A 27328-nucleotide genomic window follows, 5' to 3' on the forward strand; every position below is an offset into this window, starting at 1 on the left:
GCTTAGAGATGAGTGCCAGATGTGTCTTAGCAGCACTTCTCTTAAACATCTGGAGCAAAGCATGACACTGAGGTCACACCCTCCCCAGCCCCACACAGAAACCAGCTCCTGCCCTCAGCAGTGCTTCATTGGCAGAAGTAGATCATGCTGTCCTGCTTGCAGGCTCCCGAGGAGGATTATGGGGTAGCTTAGTCTGGGACTATGTGGTTGGGGATAGGCTGGGAAATAGAAGAAAGTGGCTGGAAACTCTCCAGGTGACTTCTTGCATTGGCCTCAAGACCTTCTTGCTTGGCTCCCAAGGCAGGTAGGGTCATTGCTGCTGGGTGCCCTAGTTATTACACCCAGCCAAAGAACCAGCTCTGAGCTGTGGTCAGCAAAACCATCAGCAGGATAATGTTGCTCAGGGGGAGAGGGTAGCCTTGTCTTCACCAGATTCCTTTGCCTCCAAGGTCAGAGACTTGGGATGGACTCCTGTAGAAGCAGCAGAAGTGGGCAAGTGAGGAACTTGCTGGGCATCCAGAAATAACACTATTTCAGGGTGCTGATGACTAAGCTAAGGCTAGCTGGATCCTTCTTAATCACCCCCAAAGTCCTAGCCCCTGTGATTATCAGCCCAGAAGTTAGCATGCTGGCAAGCCACTAGGAAAGGGTACCGTCTCTAGTGATAAGTTCTGTTGTCCCTGCTTAGAGGCCTAAGAGGACTCAACTGTCCCGTTTGGGGAAGGGTGTGAGGGCCTGACTCGGCCCGGCACCCTTGTAGGAGAGCCTCCCCTTACCTGCATAAGCCTCATTTGCCTCGCCAGGCTGACAGGTCCAACCTGGGAATGCAGCTGCAGTTCACAAAGCCCTGGGGGTAGGTGTTGGCCATGAAGATGTCCCTCGAAACAGTGGTGATACCGGTATTGTCACACACAATTCGAGACAAGGAAATCCGTTTCAGGGCCCTGCGCTGTCGCTTGGTGAAAACACCCCATTTCTGCCACCAGAACCTACCGACAGTCAAGAAATAAGGGCGAAGGTTGGGGAGGAATTAACATATAATGAGCACTTATGTGCCAAGTACTTTACATACGTTATTTCATTCAATTGTCATGAAATTCCTGCAAAATAGGTATCATTCCCACTTTATAAGTGAAGAAACCAACTCAGTGGTCAAGTAAATTGCCCAGTATTAAATGCACAGTAATTTAAGTGGCCAGGGATAAATATGAATGAAGGTAAGTGCAAATTCAAACAAGGAGTCAGGTCTCAAACGCTTTCTGCCCGTTTCCTGGGATCTGCTAGCCTGGAGCAGTGAGCCTGACAAGTCTCCAGGGTTAAAGATGCTTCTAGCTCAGGCAGTATCAACCTTCCTGGGTCAGTGGTCTTTCTCCCTTTGGCCAAGCTCTCCAGGAGCCTCCCGGTCTCAGATCCTGTGAACTTGGAAGAAATAAAGCTTAAAAATAAAAGCACTTTTCCCCGTTTTTGAGTCTTGAAATGTTAGTGCTTTTCTACCCTCCTCTGGGGCTCATCTCTTTAGGGTCGGGTCACTTACCTGTCCCCATTTCGGGCTCTTGTGAACTGGTTCTCAAAAAGACAAGCCAGAAGAGGCCCCACTCGGGCCCCTGGCAAAAGAGGCTCTGCAATGGCCCCAATCCAGATGTCAATGTTGTCCGGTGTCCCATACAGCTTCAGGAACTTCCTTGCTAAACCCGTGTTTTTCAGCACTTGGCTGAGCTCTGCCAGATTCCGAGGCTGGGAGAGCCCACAGAAGCGCCGCCAAGCATTGTACCCTGAGGGGAAGAGGGCAGAGGCAGTTTCAGGCTTACCCCTGCTGTCTTCCTGCTAGCTTCTGCTTCTCTCCATAATTTCTCCTGAGACAGCTCTGTGGTCAGGCAATATTGGGCAGAACAAGAGCCCAGCTGGCAGAAGAGGCCCCGTACCTTCCAAAGATCAAACCACTGCTTTCTAATTTTCCATGTGAGCAGACAACCATGCCTTGTGTGCACCAAACAGAGAAGTTTGTCCCAGTGTAAAAAGCTGTTGTAACCCAACACTCAGAACCAAAATGATATTATTGGGCTCATATGCATTAATTAGGCACAAATAAGTTAGTACCCAGAACATAAGAGATCCTCAATCGGGTTTGTAGAATGAACGAATGAAGAAAGGAGTGAACAAATCAAATAAAAAGCATGAATGAAGTTCACTCAGAGAAGGACCACATGCTGTATGAGTCCATTATACGAAAAATCCAGAACAGGCAAATATGTAGAGACAGAAAGTGGATTGGTTATCAGGGGCTGGGGTGGGCAGGGAGATTGACTGTTATTACGAGGTTTCTTGTGTGAGTGATAAAAATGTTCTGATACTAGATACGGTGACTGATGCATAGTTCTATTTTAAAGTCATTGAATTATATACTTCATATGAGTGATTTCTATATGTTAATTATATCTCAATAAAGCTGAGATTTTTCACCTACTCAGAAACTTCCAAAAGACCAGCCATGCTGATTTCTTCGCTGCCAGGATCCCACACCAGGGTCAGGCCACATGATGTGGTGGGACTATGAGTATAGGAGATGGCTTTGCCATAACCTGAGGAAACAGCTCAACATCGTCCGTTGAACTACAACTCACAAACATCATCTCCCAGCTGAACAAAGAAAAACCTTATTGTGTTTAACCATTACTAAGCGCTATTGTATGACTATTCTCAGGATCCTCACACCTTTGTAACCCCCATTTTATCAATGGATATTTGTTGAGCTTAAGCAACCATGACTTATCCAAGGTTACTCTACTATTAAGTGGAGTTCAAGCCAGGTCTTCCAATTCCAAACTTTGTGTTGGACTTGGGAAGGGATTAGAGTGTAAGAGCTAGTATCAGGAAAATATTTCTGAAATGGCTTGCAGGGAACAGGTATTGGGGGGAGCAGAAACTCAACTGTGTGGCAATTTGGGTGGCTAGCAAACTCACTTCTCCAGTAGGGGGCACCCACAGCTCTGATCTGTCAAGAGCACCCAAGTGTAAGGAAGGATAGAAACTAAGGTTCTCAAGTGCCTGTTATATGCCTGCCAAGTGCTGTGGTAAGTAGTAGAAATTCCCTCCACTCTGCTATAACACAGCTAAAAATTAGCTGAGGCCGACGGAGCTTCGGGTTATATTTAGACAGGACAGTAGAAAGTGGGGAGAGGGAGAGAGGAGCAAGGCAGCAGCCAAAGCCTTCCCCTAGCATCGTGGATTGAACAAGGGGAAGAAAGACATTCTGAACTTGACTCATATTTTACTACTTCCTAGTTATATGGCTTTGGGCAAATTACTGGCTGTCTCTGAGCTTATTTCCTCATCTATAAAAATGGCTGTAGTAGCTGCTTCTCAAGGTCATTGGGAAGACTAAATGAGTTAATATCCATGAAAGTTCCTAGCAAAGTGCCTAATTTTTCTTTTTTCCTGGGATAATGCTTTCTGTGTCCTCACCAAATAGCCAAAGCAGGCTTAATTTTACGCTCCCTGTTCCCTGCCTCTTCACTTAGAGCCAGGAGCCATTTTCTCTACCCCTGGAACTTTAGCCTTCCTCCTTGGAACTTGCCAAGGTGGTGGGAATGGAGTTCTTCCCCGCATTTTGAATCCGCTGTTTCTCTGTATTTGGAAAATCCCGATGGGATTTTCAGTTCCCATACCCAAGTCCTGGTCCTGCTGTGAATCTAAAGCTAGAGCTAGAGCAACAGATGGAACAGATGTGGCAAAACAGCAGAAAGGTGTCCCAGAATGCTCTCTTGCATCAGCTTTGGCCTTGCATGCCTCTGAACCACAGTACATCCAGTAGACAGTCCCAGTGAGAAATAAGGCACCAAGTGTCTTCTCTGAAGCACCCTCCCCCACCCCACCAGCAGCCCTGGTCCAAGTGAAGCCTGAGAGGAGAGGTGGGCAGCCCCCTTACCTGGGAGGCCGTGGTCTCGGCTGCGTTGCATGTTGAGAGCTGACAGGTCCAGCCCGATCCTTCTCACTTGCTGAAACAGCTTGTCCCGAAGCTCATCCACTAGCATGGAATCCTGACTGTTCAGCTTGGCAGGGGTGGCCATGAGGCCTCGGAGAATGGGGTCGATGCCACCTGGTGGTGGAGAATGTGAGCAGCACAGATTGGATCAGCCAGCCACTGGGAAGCCCCTTGAGTCATCACAGGATGCCAAGGTAGCTCAGAGCTGGATAAGCCAGTTGCTTATATCCTATAATGTTTGTACCAGGAAAACAGAGGCCTGGGTGGACATGAAAGGAGCTGGAGCTGGCAAGAAAAGGGATCACCCCTACTTCTGAAAGGAGTATAGGGCAAGCTTCCTTTAGGCCCACAAGCCGCCTGTCTGACATGAGTGTCCTCCCCTTTTAGAAATCCTCTAATCCCAGAGAGGATGGGAGGCCTGTGACTGAGGGGCTTGGTGACACCTGCCTTATTTTCACTGTCCTGGGGAGAGGATTAGCAGTGGCCCAAGCAGCAGCCTGGCCTCCCAGTAGTAGGCTTGGCCCACCTGGGGTAAGGTGTGCTCCCCACCCCGACTCCCACTGGCCTCTGGAAAACCTGGTCACCTTCATGCACAATTCTCCAGCTGGCAAAGAAGACGGAGCTAAGCGGAACACGTGAGTTAGATGCTGAAGCCCGGTACCGGCTGTCCAAGCGGAACATGAAGGGCTGGAGCATGGTGTGGCCAAAGCGGAAGGCCAGGGTGAAGACATTGGCCACACGAGGGTCCACATCGGATCTATACCCCCGGTAGGGACCCAGTGTTCTCTTGGCCCGGGCCTTGCCCAGAACCAGGGGCAGAAAGTCTCGGTAGGTGATGATCTGGAAGAGAAGAGGTAGGAGAAAATTACCTTTGTGGCTGCCCACCCCACTCTTTTGCCTTTGGACAGACCTTTGGCTTTTGAAGGGCTGCTCAGATATATTAATTCTTGATTGTCCCCATGTCAAATGTGGCAACGTTAATTTCCCATTGTCCAATGGAGATACTGAAACCCAGAGAGGATGAGTGACATGGACAGGGTCACACAGTGAGTTAGTGGCAGAATTGGGGGTTTAGGTCAGATCTCAGGTATACCCCCAATCACTTGGACCTGGCTGACTTGAGGCACATCCCTGAGGATGTGTTAAGGAGGGTGGAAGCCACTTTCTCAGACTGCTTCTCATGCCAGATTGTCTTCTAGGGAATGCTGGGACCCAGGACCCCCTACCTGGACCATGGCCCCCACAATCTTCCGAGCCTCCTGGTACAGCTTGTCTCCAGTCCACCTGGGATTCAGGCGTTTCAGCTCAGTAGCCAGCCGGTTGTGCTCTCGCATAAAGAGGGTATGCATGGCTGCCAGTTTGGGGGTTTCACTTGATCTGACGTCACCTTGAAAACCCCAAGGTCAGAGTCACCATAACCTTTCCCAGAGAAATGTCTTTCTGCTAGGGCAGACAGAACTCTGGGGACTAGAGAGAGGGAGGACTTTCTGACCTGGGCCAAACTCCTGGCCCTCACTGGACCTCCATCTCCGCAGCTGTGCTGTGAGGCTGCTCACTGACTGCCACTCTGCTCCCCAGCGCGGGCCAGGAGAGGGAGGACAGTGGAGTTTTGGATCCCTAAGTGACTAGAACAGGTTGGGGTGAGGTAGGAAAGCACAGGGCAGCTGCCTAATAACTCTACAAGATGACCAGATCCACAGCTGGTGGAGGAAGCCGAATGACTCTAGGAACCTTGACTTTGGGACCGTGAGCCCATCTATCCCATGAACTGCATCCATCTACATGTTCTCTACCGAGGGCCGGACCTTTCCCCAGCTTTGGACTTGCTATCGTGCTGCTCATCCCACAGAGCCCAAGGGAAAGAGGGAGGGTCAGGCAGAGCCTCTTCCTATAGCCAGACTTTCTGTTAGAAGCTGGGAAGAAAAGTAAATTCCTGAAGGTGGATCTTACACACAGTCATTTGCTGGCTTTGAACTAAGCCCTTTTGTACAAGGTCTATTTAATCTCTTCAGTGGACTTCTCCCAAAGGTGCGTGCTACTCTTGCCAGGAATAAAGAGATATATAATCCTTAGAAAAGGGGTCTGGAGCCAACTCTGCAAAGAACGCAGTGGAGTAGGGAGGAAAGAGCATGGACCTGAACGCTACACGGACTTGAGTTCCCACCGTGGACTCCGCCATCGGAACTCTGTGCTCTGGAGCACATTAGCTAACTTCCCTGAGCCTCAGTTTCTCATTCGTAAAATGAGATTGATAGTGGCTTCCTGTCAGGGTTGCTGTAAGGATTAGAGATGGCACATTTAAATATTTTAAATAACCAGAAATGATGACCATTATCATTACAACCAGCACTTGGGGGCAAAGACCCGGAGGAGAGTTCAAGTTATGCATCTGGAAGGAGGTACCAGTACCAGTGGGGGTTGGGGGTGGGGGCGGGGATTAAAAACCTAAAGAGATTTAGCCCAGAGAAGAAAAACACTTAGGTGGAAGTAAAAGCTACTTTGGGGTAATGAAAGAGGCTACTGCTGTGTGAGAGACAGCTTCTCCCAAGTTCCAGAAGCATGAGGAACAACAATAAGTGGATGTGGGATTAAAATTAGGGGACCCTTCTCACAAGCCTTGTTGGAGATGAACAGGAGCACTGCAGAGGCGCTGAGCCCCTTATCACTGAGAGTCAAGTGGTGACTGCTAGGCACACACTGGGCCAGCAAAGGGACTCCTAACACCTTACGGATTCTGTGACAACTGCACACAGACCTGTGCTATGGTGTGCCTAATACTGAGCTCTGAAGCCATGTATCCCCACAGCATCCCACCATGGCTTCTCAACCTGGAACCCAGAGACTGGCTGTATCATTGGAAGACATCACCTGTCCCCAGTCTGACCTGCCAGGAAGCAGCGGATGCGCGCAGAGCGGTTGGTGAGGATGCAGGGGTCGTCGTGCAGGTTGTCGAAGGGCAGCAGGGCCCGGCCGTTGTCTCTAAACTGTTGATTGACAGCCAGCAGTCCTAGGTAGTTGGTCTTATTGCGGAGCCTCAGGGAGAGGGAGACCTCACTGCCGTACACCATGCTGGCGTCCACGAAGGAGGTGAGCGCATTGATCTGGTTTCGGACGTTTCTCCTGTTTTGGGGGCATGAGGGTGCCGAGCGGGTGAAGGGGATGCAGTCACGCTGATTCCGAATTCGAGGGTCATTAGATGGAATCTGAGGTAGAAGAAGAGCCAGTGACACTAGGGCCCCTTAAGAGCAGGCCCACTCCTCTTGGTCATTCCACATCTGCCTGCTTCAAAAACTTGCTCAAAACTCCCCTCTTCCAGGAAGCCCTCCTTGATTCATCCAGACTCACACTGCTCACCAGGTCAGTGTGAATGTCCTTAGTACTTTGTCATGGAAGGTTAGAAATGGATGAAGCCTTAGATCCTTATTTTACAGGTGGGAAAACCGAGGCTCAGAGAGGAAAAATGACAACTAGTTAGTGGGAGAGAAAGGATTAGAATCTAGTTCTCCGGACATGAAGCCTGTGGCCCTTTCATTCCATTCCATTCCATTCCATTCAACAGATATTTCCTAAGCACTTTTCTGTGCTGGGTGCTTTGGAGACTATGAAGATGGACAAAACCCAGGACAGATTGCAGGAAGCTGGCAATTCAGTTGAAAATAGACACACACATAAAGAACGAAACTTTAAATTGATGTGCCATTTGCTATGCTTGATCTAAAAGCCAAAAGGAAAGGTGTAATAGGAAGATATGGGAAGGCTCCCCAGAGGAGGTGCCCCTGAACCAGAGCTCGAAGAACGGGTGAGATTGTAACAGGAAGGAGCCAGCCAGGGGCCCTCATGTGCCACGCCTCCCACATGCCATACCCCATAGATGTGGTCTTACCTATTAAGGTTGAGTGAAGGTGTGAGGCTGTGCATGTATTAGTGTGTGCACATGTGTTCCCCTCCCCCCGCCCATCAGAGGCTCTGCTCCCTACAGTCTACCTTTCTTCCCTAGTGTTCCATACCATCCTTGCCTGAAGTATAGCGCTCTGCTCACAACCTGATCCCAGGAATTGGTGAGAGCTGCAGGGCCCTGGGACCACCTCACGAAGGAGAGAAGGGTGAGAACCAAGAGACCCTCAAGGCTTCCAAAAACAGCAGCCCAGAGGCTTCCCCTTTTGGAATCAGACCCATGGATCAAGGCCCGCTTCAACTGCTTCTTCTTCAAAGGCAGCCTGCACTGAGCCTCCTGGCAGACCGCCCCACCCCCACCTCTCAAACGCACAAAGAACTGGAGTCTATGCCAGGTTGTGCTTCTTGTCTCTGATACTCCAGCCTCACAGACAGCTCCTTAAAGATATTTAAGTCTCCAGATCCCCAACCCCAGCTCTCTGCCTCGGGTAGAGGCCAGAGGCTTGGACGATTGGCTGAGGGTACCTTGATGGGGAAGCAGGGGGGCAGCTGGGCACAGGTCTTCTCACAGTCAACACCTGCAGTGAAGGCCACTCTGGCTGGAGTCTCGGGGGCAAAGTCCAAGTCGTGGTCAATGAACTGGCCCCACTGCATGAACATGAGGGCCCGGCCTGGGTCGGACACCAGCCTTTCTCTGGGAAACTGCACAATCTGGTTGGAGACGTCCCGGACCTGGTGGAAGATAGGTCAGCTCCCAGACCCCGCAAGGTGTGTGAGCCAACCCAGGACTCAGGGGCAGCAGGTCACCCCTGCTGGAGTTAACACAGGCTCTCCTCCTCTCCTGCCCTCCTCTCCCCTCCCCTACTTTGTCACACCTCCCCTGTGGCTGTCATTCTTAGAAGGATGGTCTCTGGCCTGGCCCCTGAAGATTCCAGGAGGAAAGAGAATGGAAGAGGCCAGGTTGACTCTGCTTGTACTTCCAGAGATGCTGTTATATCAAATCGATAAATCAATTTATAGACTAATGGATAACTGGATAATAGAACTAATAGATGCATGGACTAGTTGCTAGGTAATGAATGATAAATATAAAAAGAATGAATAGAGAACTGAAAGCATCAATGGAAGAAAAATTAATAAATAGATGTTGACAGTGGGTAGATGACAGATTGTTATATTGACATGAATAGAAAATTGATAAATTGATGCACATTAAATAGCTTAGATCAATAGATATAGCTAGATTAAGGTGGATAGCCCTTTATATTTAGCAAGATACTTTGAATCTAATTCTTTCAGAAAAAAACAATACTATAATGATTAACATTAATACATTATATCCTATATGGATAATTATAACAAGGACTTTATTTAATATTCCCACCAGCAATATGAGGCAGGTTTTACTGCCTTTTTACAATGAGGCAATTGAGACTCAGCTGTATTCCTTGCCCAAAGTCACCCAGTGGGAGAGCCTGGATTCCAGCCCCGTCTGGCTGACTCTAGGCTGTGCTTTCATTCTTTGAGTTTAGAAGAGATCAAGCATCCTCCAGACCCTAAGCCCCAACTCACAAGAGGGAGGAGGAAGCCATTGCGCCTCTTGTTAGGGGTCCAGCCGAAAGGGAGCGACAGCCCATCCTCATACTCGGCTGGCAGCCAGCGAGCTAGGGCTTGGTTGGAGGACCCCAGCCAGGGTCTCTTCCTGCAGTAGTGGGTGGGTTTGGGTCAGCAGAGTTCCAGGTCTGGAAACTACTAAGCATGTGGGGAGGGGTTGTTGAGGGAAAGGAGGCGCCTCCCCAACCCGGTTCAGGTGTAGCCCCTGGTACCCACTTGTTGTTGCATCTCCCGGTGATGGTGCGATACTTGTTACTGCATTTCTCCACCTGGTCCCGGTGAGCACAGCCGCTGGCTTTGGACAGTAGCCACAGCTGGGATTCTGTTAACATATCTGGGGGTGGGGGTGGGGGGCAGGTAGGCAGCTTCCATGGGTCCAGGAACCTAGCTCCTTCCTGAGCTGGTCTGTTTGTACCTCCCATCTCTTTATTCTCTCCCCTCCCAACACCCCAAGGCTGTGCACCCTGCCTCTCCCTCCTAGCTTCTTTCCACTGCCAGGCCAGGGTAGCCCTGGGGCTCATTGGGGAGCACAGTACCAGTGACGTTGGAGGAGGTGGACCCCTGAAGTTGTAACTTCTCTTCCAGCAGCCCCAAGGCCACATGCATATAATCGGCAGCCTGAACGATTGTCCTGGTGGCCTCTACAGGCTGCTTGAAGTAGAACAGGAGGTCCATGGGGCTGGCCGAGCCACTGTGAAGGCGCTGCTTGATGCTGTCCAGAAGAGGAGAAGGGAGGGCTGGACAAAGGAAGCAGACCCACCCAGCAGAGCCCCATCCCAACCGGTGGACGGTTGGGACAGTATAAACAGAAGGATGGACGGAAGGGAGACTCTTTACCAACATGGCACTGCCTCCATGGTGCTCAGGGGCAGGAAGATGGGTGAAATAACCTTGACTGGAGCCCATCCTCCCTCATGGACCCTCCCAGGACCATGCAGAGCCCAGACCCAGGCCCACCTCATCTGAGTCTGGTTGTAGGCGGTATCCACCAGCAGCTTGGCCTCTCTTATGCAGTTCCACAGGACCGAGGTCTCCACTGCTCTGGGGGAGGCTGCTCAGAAGGAAGGGGACTCAGGGTCCAGTGAAGCCACAGCCCCCCTGTACCCCCTCCATTGCCCTTCTTCTTGTTATTACCTGGAGCAGTGGCTTCACAGGGCTGGACCAGGGCAAGTGTGACCAGGACACCTGCCAGGGCCAGAAGCAGCCTCATCTCTACAATGAGACGCCCAGCCACAGCGGGGCAATGAGGGACACTCATATCCTACACACGGGTGGGGTCCCTCGTTTGCTTCTCACCCAGAGGACCCCAAGCTGACCTCTCCTCTTGCTCTTTCTAGATATAACTGGGAAGGGACTTTTATATCCCATCCCAGGGTGGGGGAAGGGAGCTCTGGGCCCCAGAAACCCAGCCTCTTGAGGTGGGGCTCTGAAACTTCCCTCTTGTTTTGGGGGGAGTCCCGAGACTGAAACACTCAACCCCACCCCACCCTTCGCCAGCCCGGGGATGTTCTCTCCTTCTGCCCACTCACCCCATTCCCACCCTCTTTGCTCTTGAGTTCACTGATGTGTTTCTCTCAGAGCCCAGGTTGCTCAGTGAACATCTGCTGGATGACTGAGGAACAGTGCGCCTCAGAAGGGGTCTGGGCCTACACCTGCCACTAACTAGTTGTGTGTCTCGAGCAAGTCATTCTCCCCTCCCCGGGCCTCGGTTTCCACATCCCTAAAATGGACTTGGGCCCGATGATTAGAAAGGCTCTTCTCCTTCTCCGAAAGGGCAGAAACCGGGTCTGCCGTACTGTTTGTCGAATGGATGAATGATGCAGGATTAACGATTCAGGTCCTCACTCTTACTCCCTATCCATAATAGCACTCTCCAAGATGTCAGGAGAGGATGAGGTGATGGCTGGGGCAGGGCCTGACAGTGAAAATTAAGTGAGCTACCTTACGGGACCATGTGGGAGACACTGTGAGACGTACAGCACCCAGCAGAGCAACGGTAGCAGGCCTCCGTGAAAGCTGAGGACCTGTCTGGGGTTTAGTGCTTCTCCAGACATTTCTTCAGTGCCTATCAGTAGTTTAGGTGTGTGCTGAGTAGTAGGTGTAAATGCTGGACTGATCCGCAGTACTTCCTTGGAGGAGGCTTGCTGCAGTGGGCTCAGGGCCACCTGGGTTGGACCTGGCTCTGTCACTACCTGTGTGACCTCGGCTGAGCCTCCATTTCCATATCCTAATGGTAGAACATCCTAGCCAATCTTCCCCCAAGGGACATGCCCTCTCACATCTTCTTGCCTTTCCTCCTGCAGTTCCCTCCACTGGATGAGCCGTGCTCACCCTTTGCTCTGACCCCATCCTGGTCTGGCTGGAGACCCATGCTAATCTCTCCATGCTCAGCTCCAGAATCACCCCCACTGCATCCTGCAGTCTGCTTCAGGTGGACATATTCATCCCTTCCTCAGTGCAGACCTCATACCTGCTCCAGACTCCCGTGAGGGCTGTTTCAAGTATCTTTGTCTCCTGCTCTCTATTTCCCATGCCTTGCCTAAACCCAACCCCAACGCCCTCCACAGCCTCCTCCTCCCACACCAACGCCACCTGCCAGACGGTTGCTCTTGAAACAGCCCCTTTAGCAATCGCTTTCACAAGCTCCAGATATTATCTCCTTATCTTCAGCAGGGGCTCCTCTCCTGTGAGAGGGAAAGTCGCTGAGGAGGCGCTAGAAGCATCCTGACCCCCTGCATGACTTGGGTTAAATCACACCATGCCCTGGACCTCAGTTTCCAAACCTGTGAGATGAGTATAGTGAACCTCATAAAGAAGAGAGACTTAAAAAATAGCATGATCCTCGAACGTGCTTCACTTTCCAGTCCTCAGAAAGCCAGGTGATCATAGAAGGTTGGAAGCCACGGTAACCCAGGTTGCCTTCCTTCCAGGGTCCCCCCTAAAGAGAACTCAGAATGAGCTCTGCTCTCCTCCAGAGAGAACTCTAATTCTTCAACAACAGTGAGTTGTGCAAAGGTTTTGCCACAGCTGTGGGCTGGTGTGGGTGATTGGGAGAAGCTCAAGACTGAACCCTGGGCTCTACATCCTGCCCGCCATGTTGGCCAATCTCTGGGGGGCTTTGGCTCATCAGCTGTTCGAGGTGCTGATGAGAGGCAAGCAGGTAGGAAGAAACCACAGAGGGGCCCTGTCCAATCAGTCTATGAAGGGCAGGTGCTAGGGCGGACTGGAAAACAAGGGGACCAAATGAAATGCTAGGTCTACCACCTGGTCCCTTGCCCCATCGGCCTGCTTTCTGCTGCCCGCCCTGCCACAGGACCCTGCCCCTACCCTCCAGCCACTTTGACCTTCCACAGACAACACCCCTCCGCCCCCTTCCCCACCCTGCCTACGCCCAGCCCTCTGCCTTGTCTGCTTCTAGGCATCTGCTAATTCTGCAGGAAGGCTCCTTCTGGGACTCATAGCACTCAGCACCCAAGAACTTGTTGAGAACAGTACAGAGAGTTGACTCAGAACTGGCCCGGGTCCCAGTTCCAGCACTATATCATCCACTTGGGCAAGCTCCTTACCCTCTGAGACTGCCTGCTCACTGTCAAACGGAGGTCACCACTACGTCTAACTTACAGAGTCATTATGGGAATAAATGTAAACTGTTACCATAGTGCCTGGAACACAGCGGATGCTCAGTAATGTCTGTGGATAAGTCTTACTGTTCTGCCCATTGTCACTTACTTATTGAGCTCACTCCAAGCTGTCCCCCAAGGTTGCAAGGTGGGGGACAGTGAGCACAAGGGCTTCACAGACCATCCAGGCCTGGGTGCCAGGAAGGAAGGAAGAATGGAGGGAGGAAGGGAAGGAAGCCCCCCAAGTCAGGACTGTCCAGACCCTGGTCTCTGAGCACTCCACCTCAAGTCGGAGTGGGTATGCCAGTTGTCAGTGCTGGGGCCACTGGAGACCGAATGGAGTGACTGATGGAGGGAGAAGCCTTCCAGGGGCTCCCAGAGTAGGCACCTGCCCCTCTCCAGCCGTGACCTTCACTATGGGGCAGGCCTGGACATGTGGGGTCCTTGCCAGGTCTCACAGTGTTCGGCCTTGACATCTGCTTTTTTCCTGCGGTCAGGGCCACACACACCCGGAGACCGGAAGAGAGGTGTGGGCCACAGGCCCCACGCGGGACTTTTCATGATGCCCACGGAAACCTCACTGGAGAGATTTTAGATTTTCCTTGGGACTAAGTGTTGCCCAGTGGCAACGTAGAGTAACTGATAACTGGGAGCAGATTATTTTTTGATGCCCATCCTCTACCCAGCAAGATTATTTTCAGTAACACTCAGTAAATGAAACAAGTAATAATAATGGACAGAAAAGAAATGTGTGAAAGTTCTCTTATGTTAAACTTTGTGTATATAATCGTACCAGTAAAGAAATAAAAATAAATTATTACAATATAAAAAGAAAAGAGTAACAGATCAAAACTCGTTAATTACATGAATGTTCCTTAAGTGAAGGGGAAAACTACCTACATGTTGGTGGTTTTAATAAAATATTTAATATATCATTACAGTGTCTGTGTTCTTGATTCTTTGGTTTTAAAATAAAAAATTTTAAAGAATAAATTTCAATGTTAAAGATATTTAAATTCAGTAAAATATTTACGAATAGAGTGAAATTTGCACTTTACAAATATTATACTTGCCGGTTGCATTCTGTTTCACTGTTTTAAATTTTAAACACAAACTAGAACTCCAAATGGTCACACAAACTATCAGGTTCTGTCTCTCCATCTTCACAATTGCTGTGTTATCACTGTTTATATCAAACCAACTGTTTAAACCCAAAAAACATGCAGTGTTACAGGTGATGGAGACGAAACCAGCTCGGATGCCTGTGAACTCAGATGATCTGGAATTTCCTCTCGAAGCAAATGCATGTAGCTGATAGAGCCACTGTATAACTGGGAATTCTCCGAATTGAAGACCACATAGAATACAGTGCTTATTAAAGGATAAGTAATAAAAATGCGTTCATTTGAAGCTTGTAGGCTTCGTTGGACCATGGAGGTTGAAGTGTCATGAGGGAGAAAGCTCTCCAAAAGGGAAGTGGGCAAAAAATAAGATTCCAAGTCTGGGCCACATAGGAGGGAAAGATTTGTAACAAGACACATCAAAAAGACCACTCCGGGTAACAGGAGGAGATAAGGCTGCTTGGAAACTGGGAATAAGGTGCAAGAGGAAGGGTGCGGGGTGCCCTTGGGGATCAGGGTCCCGACTAGCCAACCCCTCATCTGCTCTCCCTCCCTCCCTAGTGGCCGTGGGAGTAGAAGGCCCTGGGGGACTTGGCACCTGGTCCCATGAGCATACTGTCCCCTCTGCTAACTCTTCTTGGCCCTCCATGCAGCTCCTCCTAAAGAAAGGAGCCCCCAGGCCTGCACACTCTGATTCTCCAGAACCCGTCTCCTCTCTCTAATCCTCTGCCCTCTAAACCCACTGGCTTTCAGCTCCTGAAATGGGCCTACTCCCACCTGCTGTGGGTCTCAACCATGAAGGCCCTTCCCGCTTTGTGCTTAGTGACCCTCCTGGCCCCATCCACAGGGAGCCTTTCCTGTCCCAGCCCCACTGGCCCCAGCTCAAGAAGCTGAGTCTTCCTGGTCCTTCCTCTGACAGCTTCTTCATAGAACTGATCATCATTATAATTACAGGTGTATTTCTGTGGTTGGGTCTGATTAAGCTCCAGCTCCCTGCCGATCTGTGAGTGCCATACAGAAAAGATCTGTGCCTGCTCCATTGCTCACTGTAACCTCAGCACCTAACACAGAAAATGGCATGAATGCATCCACTGTGACCATGCCTGTCACAGCTCTTGGGTCAGCGATTGGGTTTGTGCCTGTACATCTATTAGAAGTGCTTCCTCTGGTCAGGGGCGTTGTTCTCCCTGGGACAGGCCAGCCCCAGGTCAGTGGATGCCTTTGCTGTCTTGGACCTGCCAGGCTGAGGCCCATACCCTGGACCACAAGGGAGCCTTTCCTCCCTGGCACCCTTCAGCTACCATACCCAAGAGCCTTTTCCCGCCCTGCCCTGGCCATCTCAAAACCTCAACCTTCTGCAACCACTTTCACAAGAACCGTCCACCAGCCTTGGTGGAGCTGCTGGCCACAGGCCTGATTGGATCTCTTTATCTGCTCAGCTCCAACGGCCTCCATGGGGACAGCTGCAGTAGAGCAGGGCTCAGGGCCTGTGGGCCTGCTTTTGTTCCTAGGGGTTCCTGGGAAAGGGGTCCTTGACCCTATTCTAATGACAAGAACCCTGAAGTTTGCAGGGAGAAGGGGCTTGAGTCAAACTGCGGTGGCTCACACTCTGCCAGAGGCTGGGGCGGGCCAGGCGTGTGGGTGCAGATGCGCATGTGTGTACGTGTGTGTTCCAGAGCTGAAGACTCTCCTGAGAGAGGCAGCTCTGGTGGTTCTGTTTTTAGTGAGGCCAGAAGAGACTTGCTGTGGGGGCATTTGAGAGCTGTCCTGAGAGCCCAGCGCCACCCTGGCTGTGTGACCTTGAGCAAGGCTTTGACCTCTATAACCTGCTAATAAAGTCAGTAATGGGCAGAAATGTTCTGGAGGCAGGAGGGGCCGATGGTGAGCACTTGAGAGGTGAACAGGTCGAGGCTGAGGGGTCAGCTGAGGGCAAGCTGATCCTCCCTCATGCCTTGGCCTTGTGTGAGAATTGTACCTCACTTCTGCCATCAGACTGGGAATTCTCAGGGGCAGAAACTGGGGACAAGGGGGCTTGCAGACAAGGCAGACCCTGCTTTGAGTCAGTGACCTAAAGAGTTAAACGGCCACTTATGAGGTACCCATAGGCCTGGCAGTGCTGGTCCCAGCGAATGGACTGTGGCTGCTTGGGGTGATTTACTGCGCTTGCCATTTGTCAGCCTGTGCTCTGTGCTTAACTACGCTCACCTGAGTTCTCCAACGACCCTATGAGGCAGGTGCTGCCTCTTGGGACCTCAGTTTTATTGCTGAGGTAGAGAGAAAATCACATGGGTCTCAACCTGGGTCTGACTCTACAAACTACCTCCTTCTCGCCCAGGCTCCCAAGGGCAAGGGTGTGACCTGATGGAGAGGCGCCTCCTCACACAGGTTGGGAAGGTGCCTTGGACCTGGTGGCCCCTGGGTGGGACTTGAGGAGGCTCTGACAGGCCACATGGGCTGTTCCAGTTATACTCTCCAGGCCCTCACCTGGGTGAGGCTGTAATGGTGACCACCCCAGGGAGGGGATGGAAGCCACTCCAGACAGAGAAAAGCACAAAAAGGGGCAGGGGCTGCGTACCAGAGGCTAAGAGCCAGGGCTGCACCCGCCCTCTGCCTTCCTGGCTTACAGGCAGTCTTGCCATAAGAAAGGGCCCCCGCTGATCTGTTTTTGCATCCTGGCATCTCAATACATCTAGGAAAAAGTGAATGCCTGAAGACTGTAGGAATTTAGACACCCTCTTGAACGCAATAGCCTCTTGTATTTAGAATTTAGAGGGTTCGAAAATGCAAACAATGCAGGTTTCACCCACCCGTGGTGGTGATGAGCCTGGGAGTGGTGAGCTCATGGACCCAACCCCTTGGCAGTACAGAAGGTGGCTGGAGCCAGCACCTAATATCAAAGGCAGAAAGCCTGCTAGCCAAGGTTCTTTGCACTAGGAAAGAGCTACTCTCTCTTTCCACTCTTCCTGTCCTACCCACACAGTGTAGTCTCCTGGTGAGGTCATGGAAACAGTGAAGTTCCTCTCTACTCTCCACTGTCCCTAGAAGGCAATCAGTCAGCCAGGAATGTGCTACTGCTTGATGCTTCCTGTGGCCCTCAGAGCAGGCTGTCCTGGGTCTGCCATCATCCTGGGCTCTGAACAAAAATGGTCTTAACTCTCTTTGTGTCCATCTGGGCAGTGGCGATGCTTCTGAATGGAATCAGGGCTCATGGACTTGAATCCGGAATGGAGCGCAGGATTATTCCAGAAGAGATGAAGCCAGTTGCTCCCCCCAATGCCCCTTCCCCATGCCACCCAGTTCCTGAAGGCTTATTGGGTTGGTGGGTACCCTGCAGAACCAGAAAGTCAGAGAAGATGTCTGCCTTCAAGGATTATTGTAGGGTTTACAATATTGTTTGTTTATTCTTTTAACAAATTTTTATGGAGAGCCTTCATGTCGCAGGGCCTGTCCTTGGCGCTAGGGTTCTGCTGGTAAGCAAAAACCAGACATCTAATGAAACAAACATTCCTCTGAAGGTCTGAGAAAGGAAAAAACCCCATGTAAATCCTTATATAAATGCAAAAAGCTACTCCTACACCTTCCAGTGTTAGGAGACCTGCCTAAGGTAATGTAGCTAGTTAGTGCTAGTTAGTGCTGGAACTTGAATTTGAATCCAGGTCTCCTTGCTCCAAGTCAGGCTCTTAACTCACTCCACCGGGTTTGAGCTCTTTAACCCATCCTTTGCCCAGCAGTCAATAAGACCTTTAAAAATATTAATTAAATCACACTACCACCCTGCATCTTCACCCAAACCCCCCGAAAACTTTCATTGCATTTAAAGTAAAATTCTAACTAATGATCTGGCTGCTATCTCCATCGGTGGTGATTTGAAAGTATACCCACAAATTCTTCGACACTCCTCATTCAAAAAATAAAGTCTAATTCCCCTCCCTTGAATACGGGCTGGAATTGGTGGCTCGCTTTTAATAGAATGTGCTAGAAGTGATATTATGCGACTTCTGAGGTTACATGGTAAAAAAGATACAACCTTCGTCTTGCTCTCTCTCAGGACACTTGTCCTTGGAACCCAACTGCCATGTTGTGAGGAAGACCAGGCCACGTGGAAAGACCAGGCAACAGCCTTATCTAGGCGCCCAGTGGACACCAACAGCAACAGCCAGATGTGAGTAAATGAAGCTGCAAATAACTCTACCCCTTGCCTTTGAGCGTTTCAGCTGAGGCCCAAGACATCACGAAGTAGAGATAGGCTGTCCCTGCAGTGCCCTGTCAGAATTTCCGGCTCACTGAACCCATGAGAAATAATAAATATTTTATTATTTCTGTTTTAAGCTGCTAAGCTTTGGGTTTGTTCGTTATGCAGTGGTGGATAACTAACACAACATCTTAGACCTCACCCCTACCAAGATCCTCTTTGATCACCACACTCCAGTAACACTGTCCTCTTCCCTTTCGCCTCTGGCCACCAAGCCCATTCTTACCCCAGGACCTTTGCACTAGCTTTTTCTCTTGTATAGACTGCTTGCCCTTCACCCAGCTCTTTGTCTGACTGGCTCCTTCTCATTATTCAGGTCTCTCCTCAGATATCGCCTCCTCAGAGATTCCTTCCCTGACCGCATTTTATAATGCCGCCCACCCCACCGGTCACATCACTCCATGCCTTTCCTTCATCGATTTTAGGCGATGAAATGATCTTTTTATTTATTTATTTGTTTGTTTGTTTGTTTGTTTGTTTGTCCATTTGTTACTCGTCTGTCTCCTTACACGCCTTTCTTCTTCTCTGTAGCGTCTCCCATCCGGTGTTGGTGTGAGGAGGAAGAAAGGGGAAAGCAACATGTCCTGTCCTCAGGGGAGTTCCCACAGGGAAGCAGCAGATCTCCAGGCCTTCACGGCTTCTCTGTCAAGTCACACTGTGGGGTGGGCCCCAGGGCCCGTGGCCCCATTTCCAGGTTCTTAGGAGGGTTGTAAGGGGCTCCCCAGGCCCAGTCCCTGTCATAGCGCACCCAGCTTCAACTCATCCTCCTCTTCCCCGCGTGGCCTGCACCTCAGTTGCTGCTATATCGACGCCTGTGCAGAACCAGAGACAGCATGAGGTCCTCCACTCTCCTCTTTCATCAGGTCGCTGGCCTTCTGCCCTCTCTGATTCTAATTCTCTCTCAGGGCCTCCTCTGTGTCACACACACACATACACATACACATACATACGCGCACACACACACACACACACACAGAGAACACCAAGCTTATGAAGGGCAGGGAGGAATATTTTAATTTCGACATTGTTTAGAGTTGCCTGGGCATGACAATTATAAAAACTGACCTTTACTCAGTTTTATTGTTGTTTTTAAATTCTCCACAGGAAAAGAACCCCCTATGTCCTGCACAGGCACCCTCTGCCCTGTTGCGCTATGCCCCTGCATTCATGAGGTGTAGGAGACATGAGTGTGGGTGGATGTCCAGGCAGGCATCGTTGTTCTTGGGTGCCCCAGCTGCCTCCTCTCCTGCTTTGAGCTCTCTCTTTCTCCTAGCTCCCTCGGCAACTGCTGATGGCTCCTACTGCATCAGCGCCTGTCACTGTTACATGTGTCCTCTCACGATGCCCTGCATTTTTAGGCTCCTGTCCTTTCTTCCCTTGGTTCAGCCAAAACAAAGTCAGAAAACTTCCCTAAGAACCTAAGATAAGGAGGACAAATTAGGAAAGAAAGTGTAAATTGAATAAGAACATGAATGTCTATACACAACTAACATCAAGTTCCTTGGATAGTGTCATTTAAGGAGTGCCCTGCTTGTTCTTTTCATGGCAGACATGTATGTGGGGCATCTGTCCAACTATATGTTTCTTCTCTGAAAACAACTCTCACCCACAATCCCTGGATGGCCACGCTTATATAACATGACCAGCATATCCCTCAGCCACACTAGCCACAAGGTCCAACCTCAGCCAATCAGATTACTCTCATAAGACTTTAAAATTTGAACCATGAGAGACTGACCTAGTCGACTGTGGAAGGCCGAATGGAAAAGTCAGATTTTGGGGCTGAGTTCCCATCTGAGCCGTGTAAAGATGGCTGAGCAGGCAGGGAGGGATGAAGGGAGGTAAGGAGGCACAGAGACTAGCTGAGTCAGCCCTCACAGGTTCTTATTCTCACAATATCCAATTCCATTTTACTTCAGAGAGACCTTTATTTCCTTAAAATAAATCCCCTCTTTTTATATAAACTTATTGGGGTCTCAGCCTCTTGCAACTCCAACAATAACCTATTTCTTCTCTTCGACTCTGCCTTAACAACCCGACCCCAAAGCCCACGTTGATAGTAGAGAAAAGATATGATGGGTGTGTGGCATGGAGATCCAAGACGAAAAGAAGCAAGGCACGCTGGTGAATTGGGGGAAAAAGGCTCAGATGGATGTAAAGATTAAACTGGCAGAAATCAATGTAAGGAAGGAGACAGGGAAAGAGGAAGGGGGAAGATAGAGAAGATCTATCAATGTAGGGGGAAGAAAGAGATAGATAAAGAGTCGACAAACTGTTAAAGAGCACTTTCCATAAAGCACTACATCAGGCCCCAAATGCATATTTACAAATATTAATGAATGAATAAATGAATAAATGGATCTTCCCAGTCTTGTTTGTAAAAAGTATTGAGTCTGAAAATGGGTGTGAGTAGGTGGATTGCAATTAGTCAGAGTCCTGGAGACATAATCCTGAATTTATGCTCACTCTGTGTTCCGTTTCACCCTTGGGCATGTTGCATGGCTCCTCTGGAGGACAACCCCACCACCCCACGCCTCCCTCACTGAACTTGGGAATTTCTGCCCTGCTTTTAAAACACTACTCAACTGATGGGGAAAAATGTCAGGAATAATAATAACAATAATCCTCACATAAGTTTTATGGTTTACAAATTACTCTTACCCACTTTAATTTGACTCATAGCAAATCTGTAAGATTATTGGGACAGATATTATTTTATGCCAGTTTGATGAAGAAGAATCCATGAGTCACCAGTTTGGTAAGTTATGGATCAAGGTCTCCTAATTTAGGGCTAAGTCTCCAAATTCTGAACAAAGAGCAAAGGGGGTATTGGGAAAAGAGGTCAAAATACAGAAAACAGAACTGCTTTTATGGGGAAATGCAGTAATCATAGAAGGAAACTGTCCACCAAGAAAGTGGAAAGGAGGGTGTGGCTTTCTGAATGTTTCCATGAGAATATATCTAATTGTCATAGGAGTATTTAAATTACATGTCATGAACAAAAAAAAAGAGATATTTCCTTTTTCCTAAAAATCTAAGTTTTTTAGTTTTAAAACTCATTCACTTCTTTGATGACCCTCACAACATAACCATAGCCTATAAAGAGAGTAGATACAGTAGCTCTCTCTCCACTCTACAAATAGAAAACCAAGACAAAGAGAAGTGACCTACCCACTGTCCTCTCTTTTACAAACCAGCCAGCGCCTCCCTAATCTCTTCACTGCTGCCTGCATCTCCTGGTTCCTCAGGGTGTAGATCATGGGGTTGAGCATAGGGGTCATGACAGTGTGGCTGATGGACACAGCCTTGTCCATGGAGAAGGTGGTGAAGGGCCGGGCATAGAGGTAAATGCTTGGAATGAAGACCATAGACACCACAATGACATGGGTGGTGCAGGTGGAAGCTGCCTTCCTCTTTGCCTGCTCCGAGTGGGACCTCAGCATCATCAGGATGACCGAGTAAGAGATCAGGAGCAGGAGGAACCAGATGATGTCCAGCAGCCCACTGTTGCAGATCATGAGGAGCTCTAAGGTGGAGGTGTCAGTGCAGGCAAGTCTCAGCACTTGTGGGACATCGCAGTAGAAGTTATCCAAGATGTTGGGCCCACAGAAGGGCAGTGGGAGCATCAGAACCAGCTGGGCAATAGAATGGACGAAACCTACCACCCACCCAGCCACCACCAGCCCCACACAGAGCTGAACGTTCATGATAGTGACATAGTGGAGGGGCCGAGAGATGGCAACGACACGGTCATAGGCCATCACTGAGAGGAAGAAGACCATGGCACCTCCCAGAAAGTGGAAGAAGAAGATCTGGGCCATGCAGCCCCGGTAGGAGATGGTCTTCTTCTCAGAGACGAAATCCACCAGCATCTTTGGGGCAGTGACTGAGGAGAAACAGAGGTCTATGACAGCAAGGTTTCGGAGCAGAAAGTACATGGGGGTATGGAGTCGGGAGTCGGAGGTCACTGTGACCACGATGAGGAGGTTTCCCACAACAGTGATGGTGTAGACAAACAGGAACACTAGAAACAGGAAAAGCTGGAGCTCTTGAGTCTGTGAGAGCCCCAGGAAGACAAATTCTGATATCCATGTGAGGTTCCCTGGTTCCATGGCTTCTTCTCCATACACTTAAGGAAAACGAACCACGGACATAGAAGCATGAGTCACTTTTAGTGCTCACGGGCTAAACCGAGTCGTCCAGGTCCATGTGATGGTCATCCTCATGTGCAGACTATAGCACCAGGGGAAATTAAATGGTCTTGTCTCTGGAGAGTTTACGTGTTGGTGCTGGAACATACGTTCACGAGATATCTTAAAGCTGTCCAGAGACACATGCAACCTGCCTTTCAAAAGTTCAATTAGTAGAGTAGTGGGAAGACACTCAGAGTCCAACAGACCTACAGTCAAATTTCAGGGCTTCTACTTCCTTGAGATTGGACCTTGAGTAAGTTACTTACTCTCTCTGAGTCTCAGTTTCCGCATCTGAAAGTTAGGAATAAAAATACTTTATAGAATTTACTGAGGGCTTAAGTGGAATGACACATAAAAAGTTCCTAGAACAGTGCCTGGAATAGTAAATGATAATCACTCTCCTCTGTGTCATCTTTACAATAAAGACATCCTCTCTTCTTCCTGTCTCTAATAAATTTTTCTATCAATGAATTTTCGGGCAACATTTAACACATTATAATGCTAATGGACTTTTCATAGGTCTACATTTTTCCCTCACAATTTAACCATAAGATCCTAGAGACTTGGGTCTTGGTTTTTCAATTTATTTGTACCCCTCAGTGCCCAAACTTGCACTTAGTCTGTACTTAATAAGTACCTGCTGTTGATGGCTGGGTGGGTGTGCAGGTCCACGCAGAGGAGCCTTTGGATACAGCTGGACACCTGGGACATCCAGTTTCTCTCCCTCCCTTGTGTAGGTTGTCCTTTACAGGTGAGATGCCCCAGAGCGTATGCGGAGACAAGAGGGAGAGGGGTAAGGGAGTTCCGTTAGATTAAGAAATAGATAATACGTGTATTTTTTGAAGGAGACGCAGAACTCTTCTGAAAGGACGGCAATTTTAGAAGATGGCATTAAATCTAAAGGTAGAAGAGAAAGGAAAATGTTGAAGAAAAAGAAATGGAAGTAGGTGAAGAATGAAAGGAAGATTACCAGGAAGGGACGAGGGGGAATAGAATGAGCGAAGGAAGGGGAAATGGAAAGGTGGGAGGGGAAATGGGACCAAAGGTGAAGGAGATGAAGAGTAAGAGATAGAGGGTAACAGGGTGAGTGGTTAAGTGGTCTCCCTAGTACCACAGCTTTGTCTCGGTCTCCCTTTCTCTCTCACCTGGCCCACTGCAACTCCTTATCTGTTCGAGATCATTCTCTTATCTTTCATTTCCATTTGCTTTCATTCCAGTCCACCTTCTACACAGCTGTCCGTGAGTCCTTTCTAAATGTTGGACCGATCACGCTCCGCTCTCACTTAGAGTCTTGTAGTGATGCTCACTGTTGCTCCTTAGGAGCCAGCCACATCGAATACCCTGTAGATCAAGTCAAGGTGGAAATACACACTTACACATGTGCATGCAACTTCCGCTCAGCATGCCATCCAGGGCTATAAAACATAGGCTCCACCTGTCTTTCCAATCAGTGTCTCTTTCTCTTATGAACCACTGGCTCTTTAGTGGATTATAGTTTCCTAAACATGCCGCATATTTGTTTACGGCCATGTTCGTTTCCTAGAATTCTGTTCACTTCCTTCTCTACTTTAGAAAATACCCGCTCAATGTCACCCACTCTGTCACTCCTTTCACCAATTCTCCATTTCCTCATTTCTCAAGGTTTTTATAACATTTTAAAAATACCTGTTATATGTTTATCATCATTCGTTTGTTCCATCTTCTCCCCTCAACCAACCACATTGTAATTTCAATATCTTATTAGCTCTGGAACATGGAACAGCAACTCTGATAGAGCACACGTTCAAAAAATGTCAGATTAACGTATTAAGGAGGTAATTGATTATGTGGAGAATTTGAAAACGATTTAACTTATTCCCTCCTGGTTTCCTCTCGCATAAGGCCAGTTCTATGCTTGGTTACTGAAATCACTGGGATTCACATGTAACCTGAAACAGCTGTTTTAAAAGCACATTCCCCTAAATTACTTCCTGACGTCTTCCTCACACTTTAGACTTACTACCCCCAAGTCTATGTCACTTATTCATTCTCCCCACCCTCCAGCAGGTGTTTTCAAGAACCTAATTACTGCTAACCTATCTATCAACATGTGAGGACACCCTCGGTTTCTCACCTTCCTTCAGCCTGAATGGTAGAAGAGAGCTCAGTCTTACATCTTTCTGGGGGGTCCTCTCCAAGCAGCTTCACAGCTTCCTAGTCCCTGCCCACACCCTACTCACACTACTCTTGGGCATGACCCTGGAGAAGGGGGGATACCCTCAGGGAGAAACTACTGGGCTGGGCTCCAAAAGAGCTGAAATGATTCCCGCTGGGGGCTAGGGAACAATGGGAGTTGTTAAAAAGTTTCAAGTCCTTCAAAAACACTATTTGAGAAATCTGCCTTGAGCGGGGAAAAAATACTACCAAGGACATTGAAATTGTAGAGATTCGTGAAATATAGAATTAGCAAGTCAAGATCAAAGGACAGAGTCTCTTCCGATGAAACACAATTTCTGGGATTTTGAAAGGTCTCATTTCAAAGAACAGTGGTTCATGCCCTTAAGCATGCATTCGAATCACCTGGTGGGCATGTTTCAACTCCAAAACCCCACATGGAAATTTTGATTTCGTAGGTCTTAGGTGGGGCCTGAGAATTTGCATTTTTAATGAATTTTTGGGTGATGGTGATGCTGCTTCTCTGAGGCCACAGTTGGAGAACCATTGACTTCAAGTTTCACTGTCCTCTACACAATAGACAATTCTTTCACAGAGCATCATCGAGACAACTGCTTAGATATTTTACTTTAAAAAATGTTAATTGATCTTGACATGGGCAACATCTTAGGTAGGAAAACATTTGTATACTCCACTGGAAACTGAAACCCTGTAAACTCTCTTTTTGCCAATCAACCCTAAGGCTATTTCCCCATCCATATCCAATTCTACTGAACCATCTATAAAATTCTAGTACTCTTTATATATGAATTAATACTCAGCAAGATCCTTTCTTTCATACAAGGACTAGTACTGGAAGTACATATATTGATGAACTGGTCAGAACTGGAATTAACTGAATTATCGACATTATGCAGGAAAATAACATGCACAGTTGTGTTTGTTATTCCACAACAGCAAGGAGGAGAAGAAATGGGAGAATTGAGAATTCAGGGAAGTAGCTCCTTTGCTTATTCATACTCCCCATCTTGTTTAAGAAAAGACTTACTGAGGGCAGTTAAGGGCCTATAACTTTGCCTGTGTCTCTGACTCATCTCATCTCAGCTTCAGAACACTTAAATATTTGAGGAGGGTAAAGAGAAGAGAGAAGAAAGGAAAAAGGAGATGGACAATAAGAAAAGAAGGAGGATAGAAGTCATTAAGAACAATTAGGGTGTCTGTGGCCCTTGGCTCAGTGATGTCAGGACAGCTGTTCAGTGAATCTAGGATGCCCTTGGCCTTTCCCTGTCAAGATGGCCTCCATGGCTTCAGTCATTGTGTACAACCTCACACAGTCTCATTCGAAGGCTGGAAATGAGGAAAGGGGTGTGGGGTAGGTTCCTTCCCCTCCTGAATCTCTTGCCTTTACATATGGAGGAGAAATCTTCCCCAGAAGCTGTCTGGAAAAAAAACACTTTTTACTATATTTGTCATTCCCAGATCACACGATTACATGAACTCTCTTAGCTCCTGTGCGTTCTGGACAAGCAAACGCCTATGATAGAGAACAAGCAAGGGAGAAGCGATGGAGAATAGTTGTTAGGTAGCTACCCCCAAACACTATTTCTTTATAAAGCATCTGAGAACAGGAATGAACATAATGGACTAGAGGCAAGAGAATCTTGACATGATATAAAGTCTGTCTTATACAGGAAAATTCTTATAATAGCAAAGGTCCCAAATTCAAATGTGAGTAATGTAAATGAGAGAAGGCAATTAGGTAAGAATTTCTCTAGCTAAAGAGGTGCTGAGGCTCATCACCCTCCCCACCCCAGCACAAAATTCTAGTATCTAAGACAAAGACAGGAAATCAAGATTTTTCTTTGGAGAAACAACTCCAGAAAAATAGATTTCTATGTACTGGCACTTGGGGGTCCTCCAGTAAATAGCTTATTTCCATGTGAATCCCTAAAGTGAGCTCTAAAAGCTTTAACCGTACATAGAGGTACCAACTAGCATTTTGTTACCTTACTCTTAAGTGTAGATAACCAAAGATCACCAGGAGTTTAAAGAATGCCACCCACGCAAAAGAGCTCACACAAAACAAATAGAAAGATGAGTGAGAAGAAGTCAGAAATGACATGCGAAACAGAAGAACACTTTTTAAAAATCTCTAGTTTATATAATTATCATCTATAAGAGAAGCAAGAAAATATACTATCCACAAAATATGAAGAAAATGGTATAAAAAAATCTTAGAACAAAAAAAGAGTTTTGGGAAGTTAAAATAGATTGACTCAAATGAAAACTTTAATAGACGGATTGGAAAATAGAGTTGAGGAAATCTCTTCTAAATATAGGATAAAAACATCGTTTGACTAGAGTGTCCACAGGATGGGGCCTAGCACGAGTTTTCAGAGCCTGAATGTCCTCTCCTGGGAGCTGCCCACTGTGAGTGTTAAAGCAAGGTGAGAATATCCCCATAGGGCGATAGCTCAGTGTGAAAAGTCACAGCTTCA

General features: G+C 48.4%; 2 protein-coding genes across 2 annotated transcripts; both read right to left on the minus strand.

Moving 5' to 3' along the window:
* Positions 1–68: 68 nt before the first annotated feature.
* Positions 69–10796, minus strand: EPX (eosinophil peroxidase). Its single transcript, XM_011375092.2, has 13 exons — positions 10625–10796; positions 10448–10541; positions 10027–10202; positions 9707–9824; positions 9449–9578; positions 8402–8608; positions 6867–7185; positions 5209–5369; positions 4567–4822; positions 3926–4096; positions 1535–1772; positions 777–989; positions 69–471 (listed from the first exon to the last, which is right to left on the minus strand). The coding sequence occupies exons 1-12, from the start codon at positions 10746–10748 to the stop codon at positions 788–790; spliced, it is 2196 nt and encodes a 731-aa protein (XP_011373394.1). The 5' UTR covers positions 10749–10796; the 3' UTR covers positions 69–471; positions 777–787.
* Positions 10797–21650: 10854 nt separating this feature from the next.
* LOC105302156 (olfactory receptor 4D2) lies at positions 21651–22595 on the minus strand. Its single transcript, XM_011375116.1, has one exon. It carries the CDS (start codon positions 22593–22595, stop codon positions 21651–21653), a length of 945 nt encoding a protein of 314 aa, XP_011373418.1.
* Between the last annotated feature and the right edge of the window lie 4733 nt (positions 22596–27328).

The sequence above is a fragment of the Pteropus vampyrus genome, unplaced genomic scaffold (assembly GCF_000151845.1).
Source record: "Pteropus vampyrus isolate Shadow unplaced genomic scaffold, Pvam_2.0 Scaffold261, whole genome shotgun sequence".
NCBI lineage: Eukaryota > Metazoa > Chordata > Mammalia > Chiroptera > Pteropodidae > Pteropus > Pteropus vampyrus.

Excerpts from the sequence above, each read along its gene's own strand:
- EPX (XM_011375092.2), bottom strand. The coding sequence starts at position 10,748 with ATGAGTGTCCCTCATTGCCCCGCTGTGGCTGGGCGTCTCATTGTAGAG. Across the intron at positions 10,203-10,447 it reads TACAACCAGACTCAGATGAG|CATCAAGCAGCGCCTTCACA; the intron begins GTGGGCCTGGGT and ends TCTTCTGGACAG. Across the intron at positions 1,773-3,925 it reads CCGAGACCACGGCCTCCCAG|GGTACAATGCTTGGCGGCGC; the intron begins GTAAGGGGGCTG and ends TCTTCCCCTCAG.
- LOC105302156 (XM_011375116.1), bottom strand. The coding sequence starts at position 22,595 with ATGGAACCAGGGAACCTCACATGGATATCAGAATTTGTCTTCCTGGGG.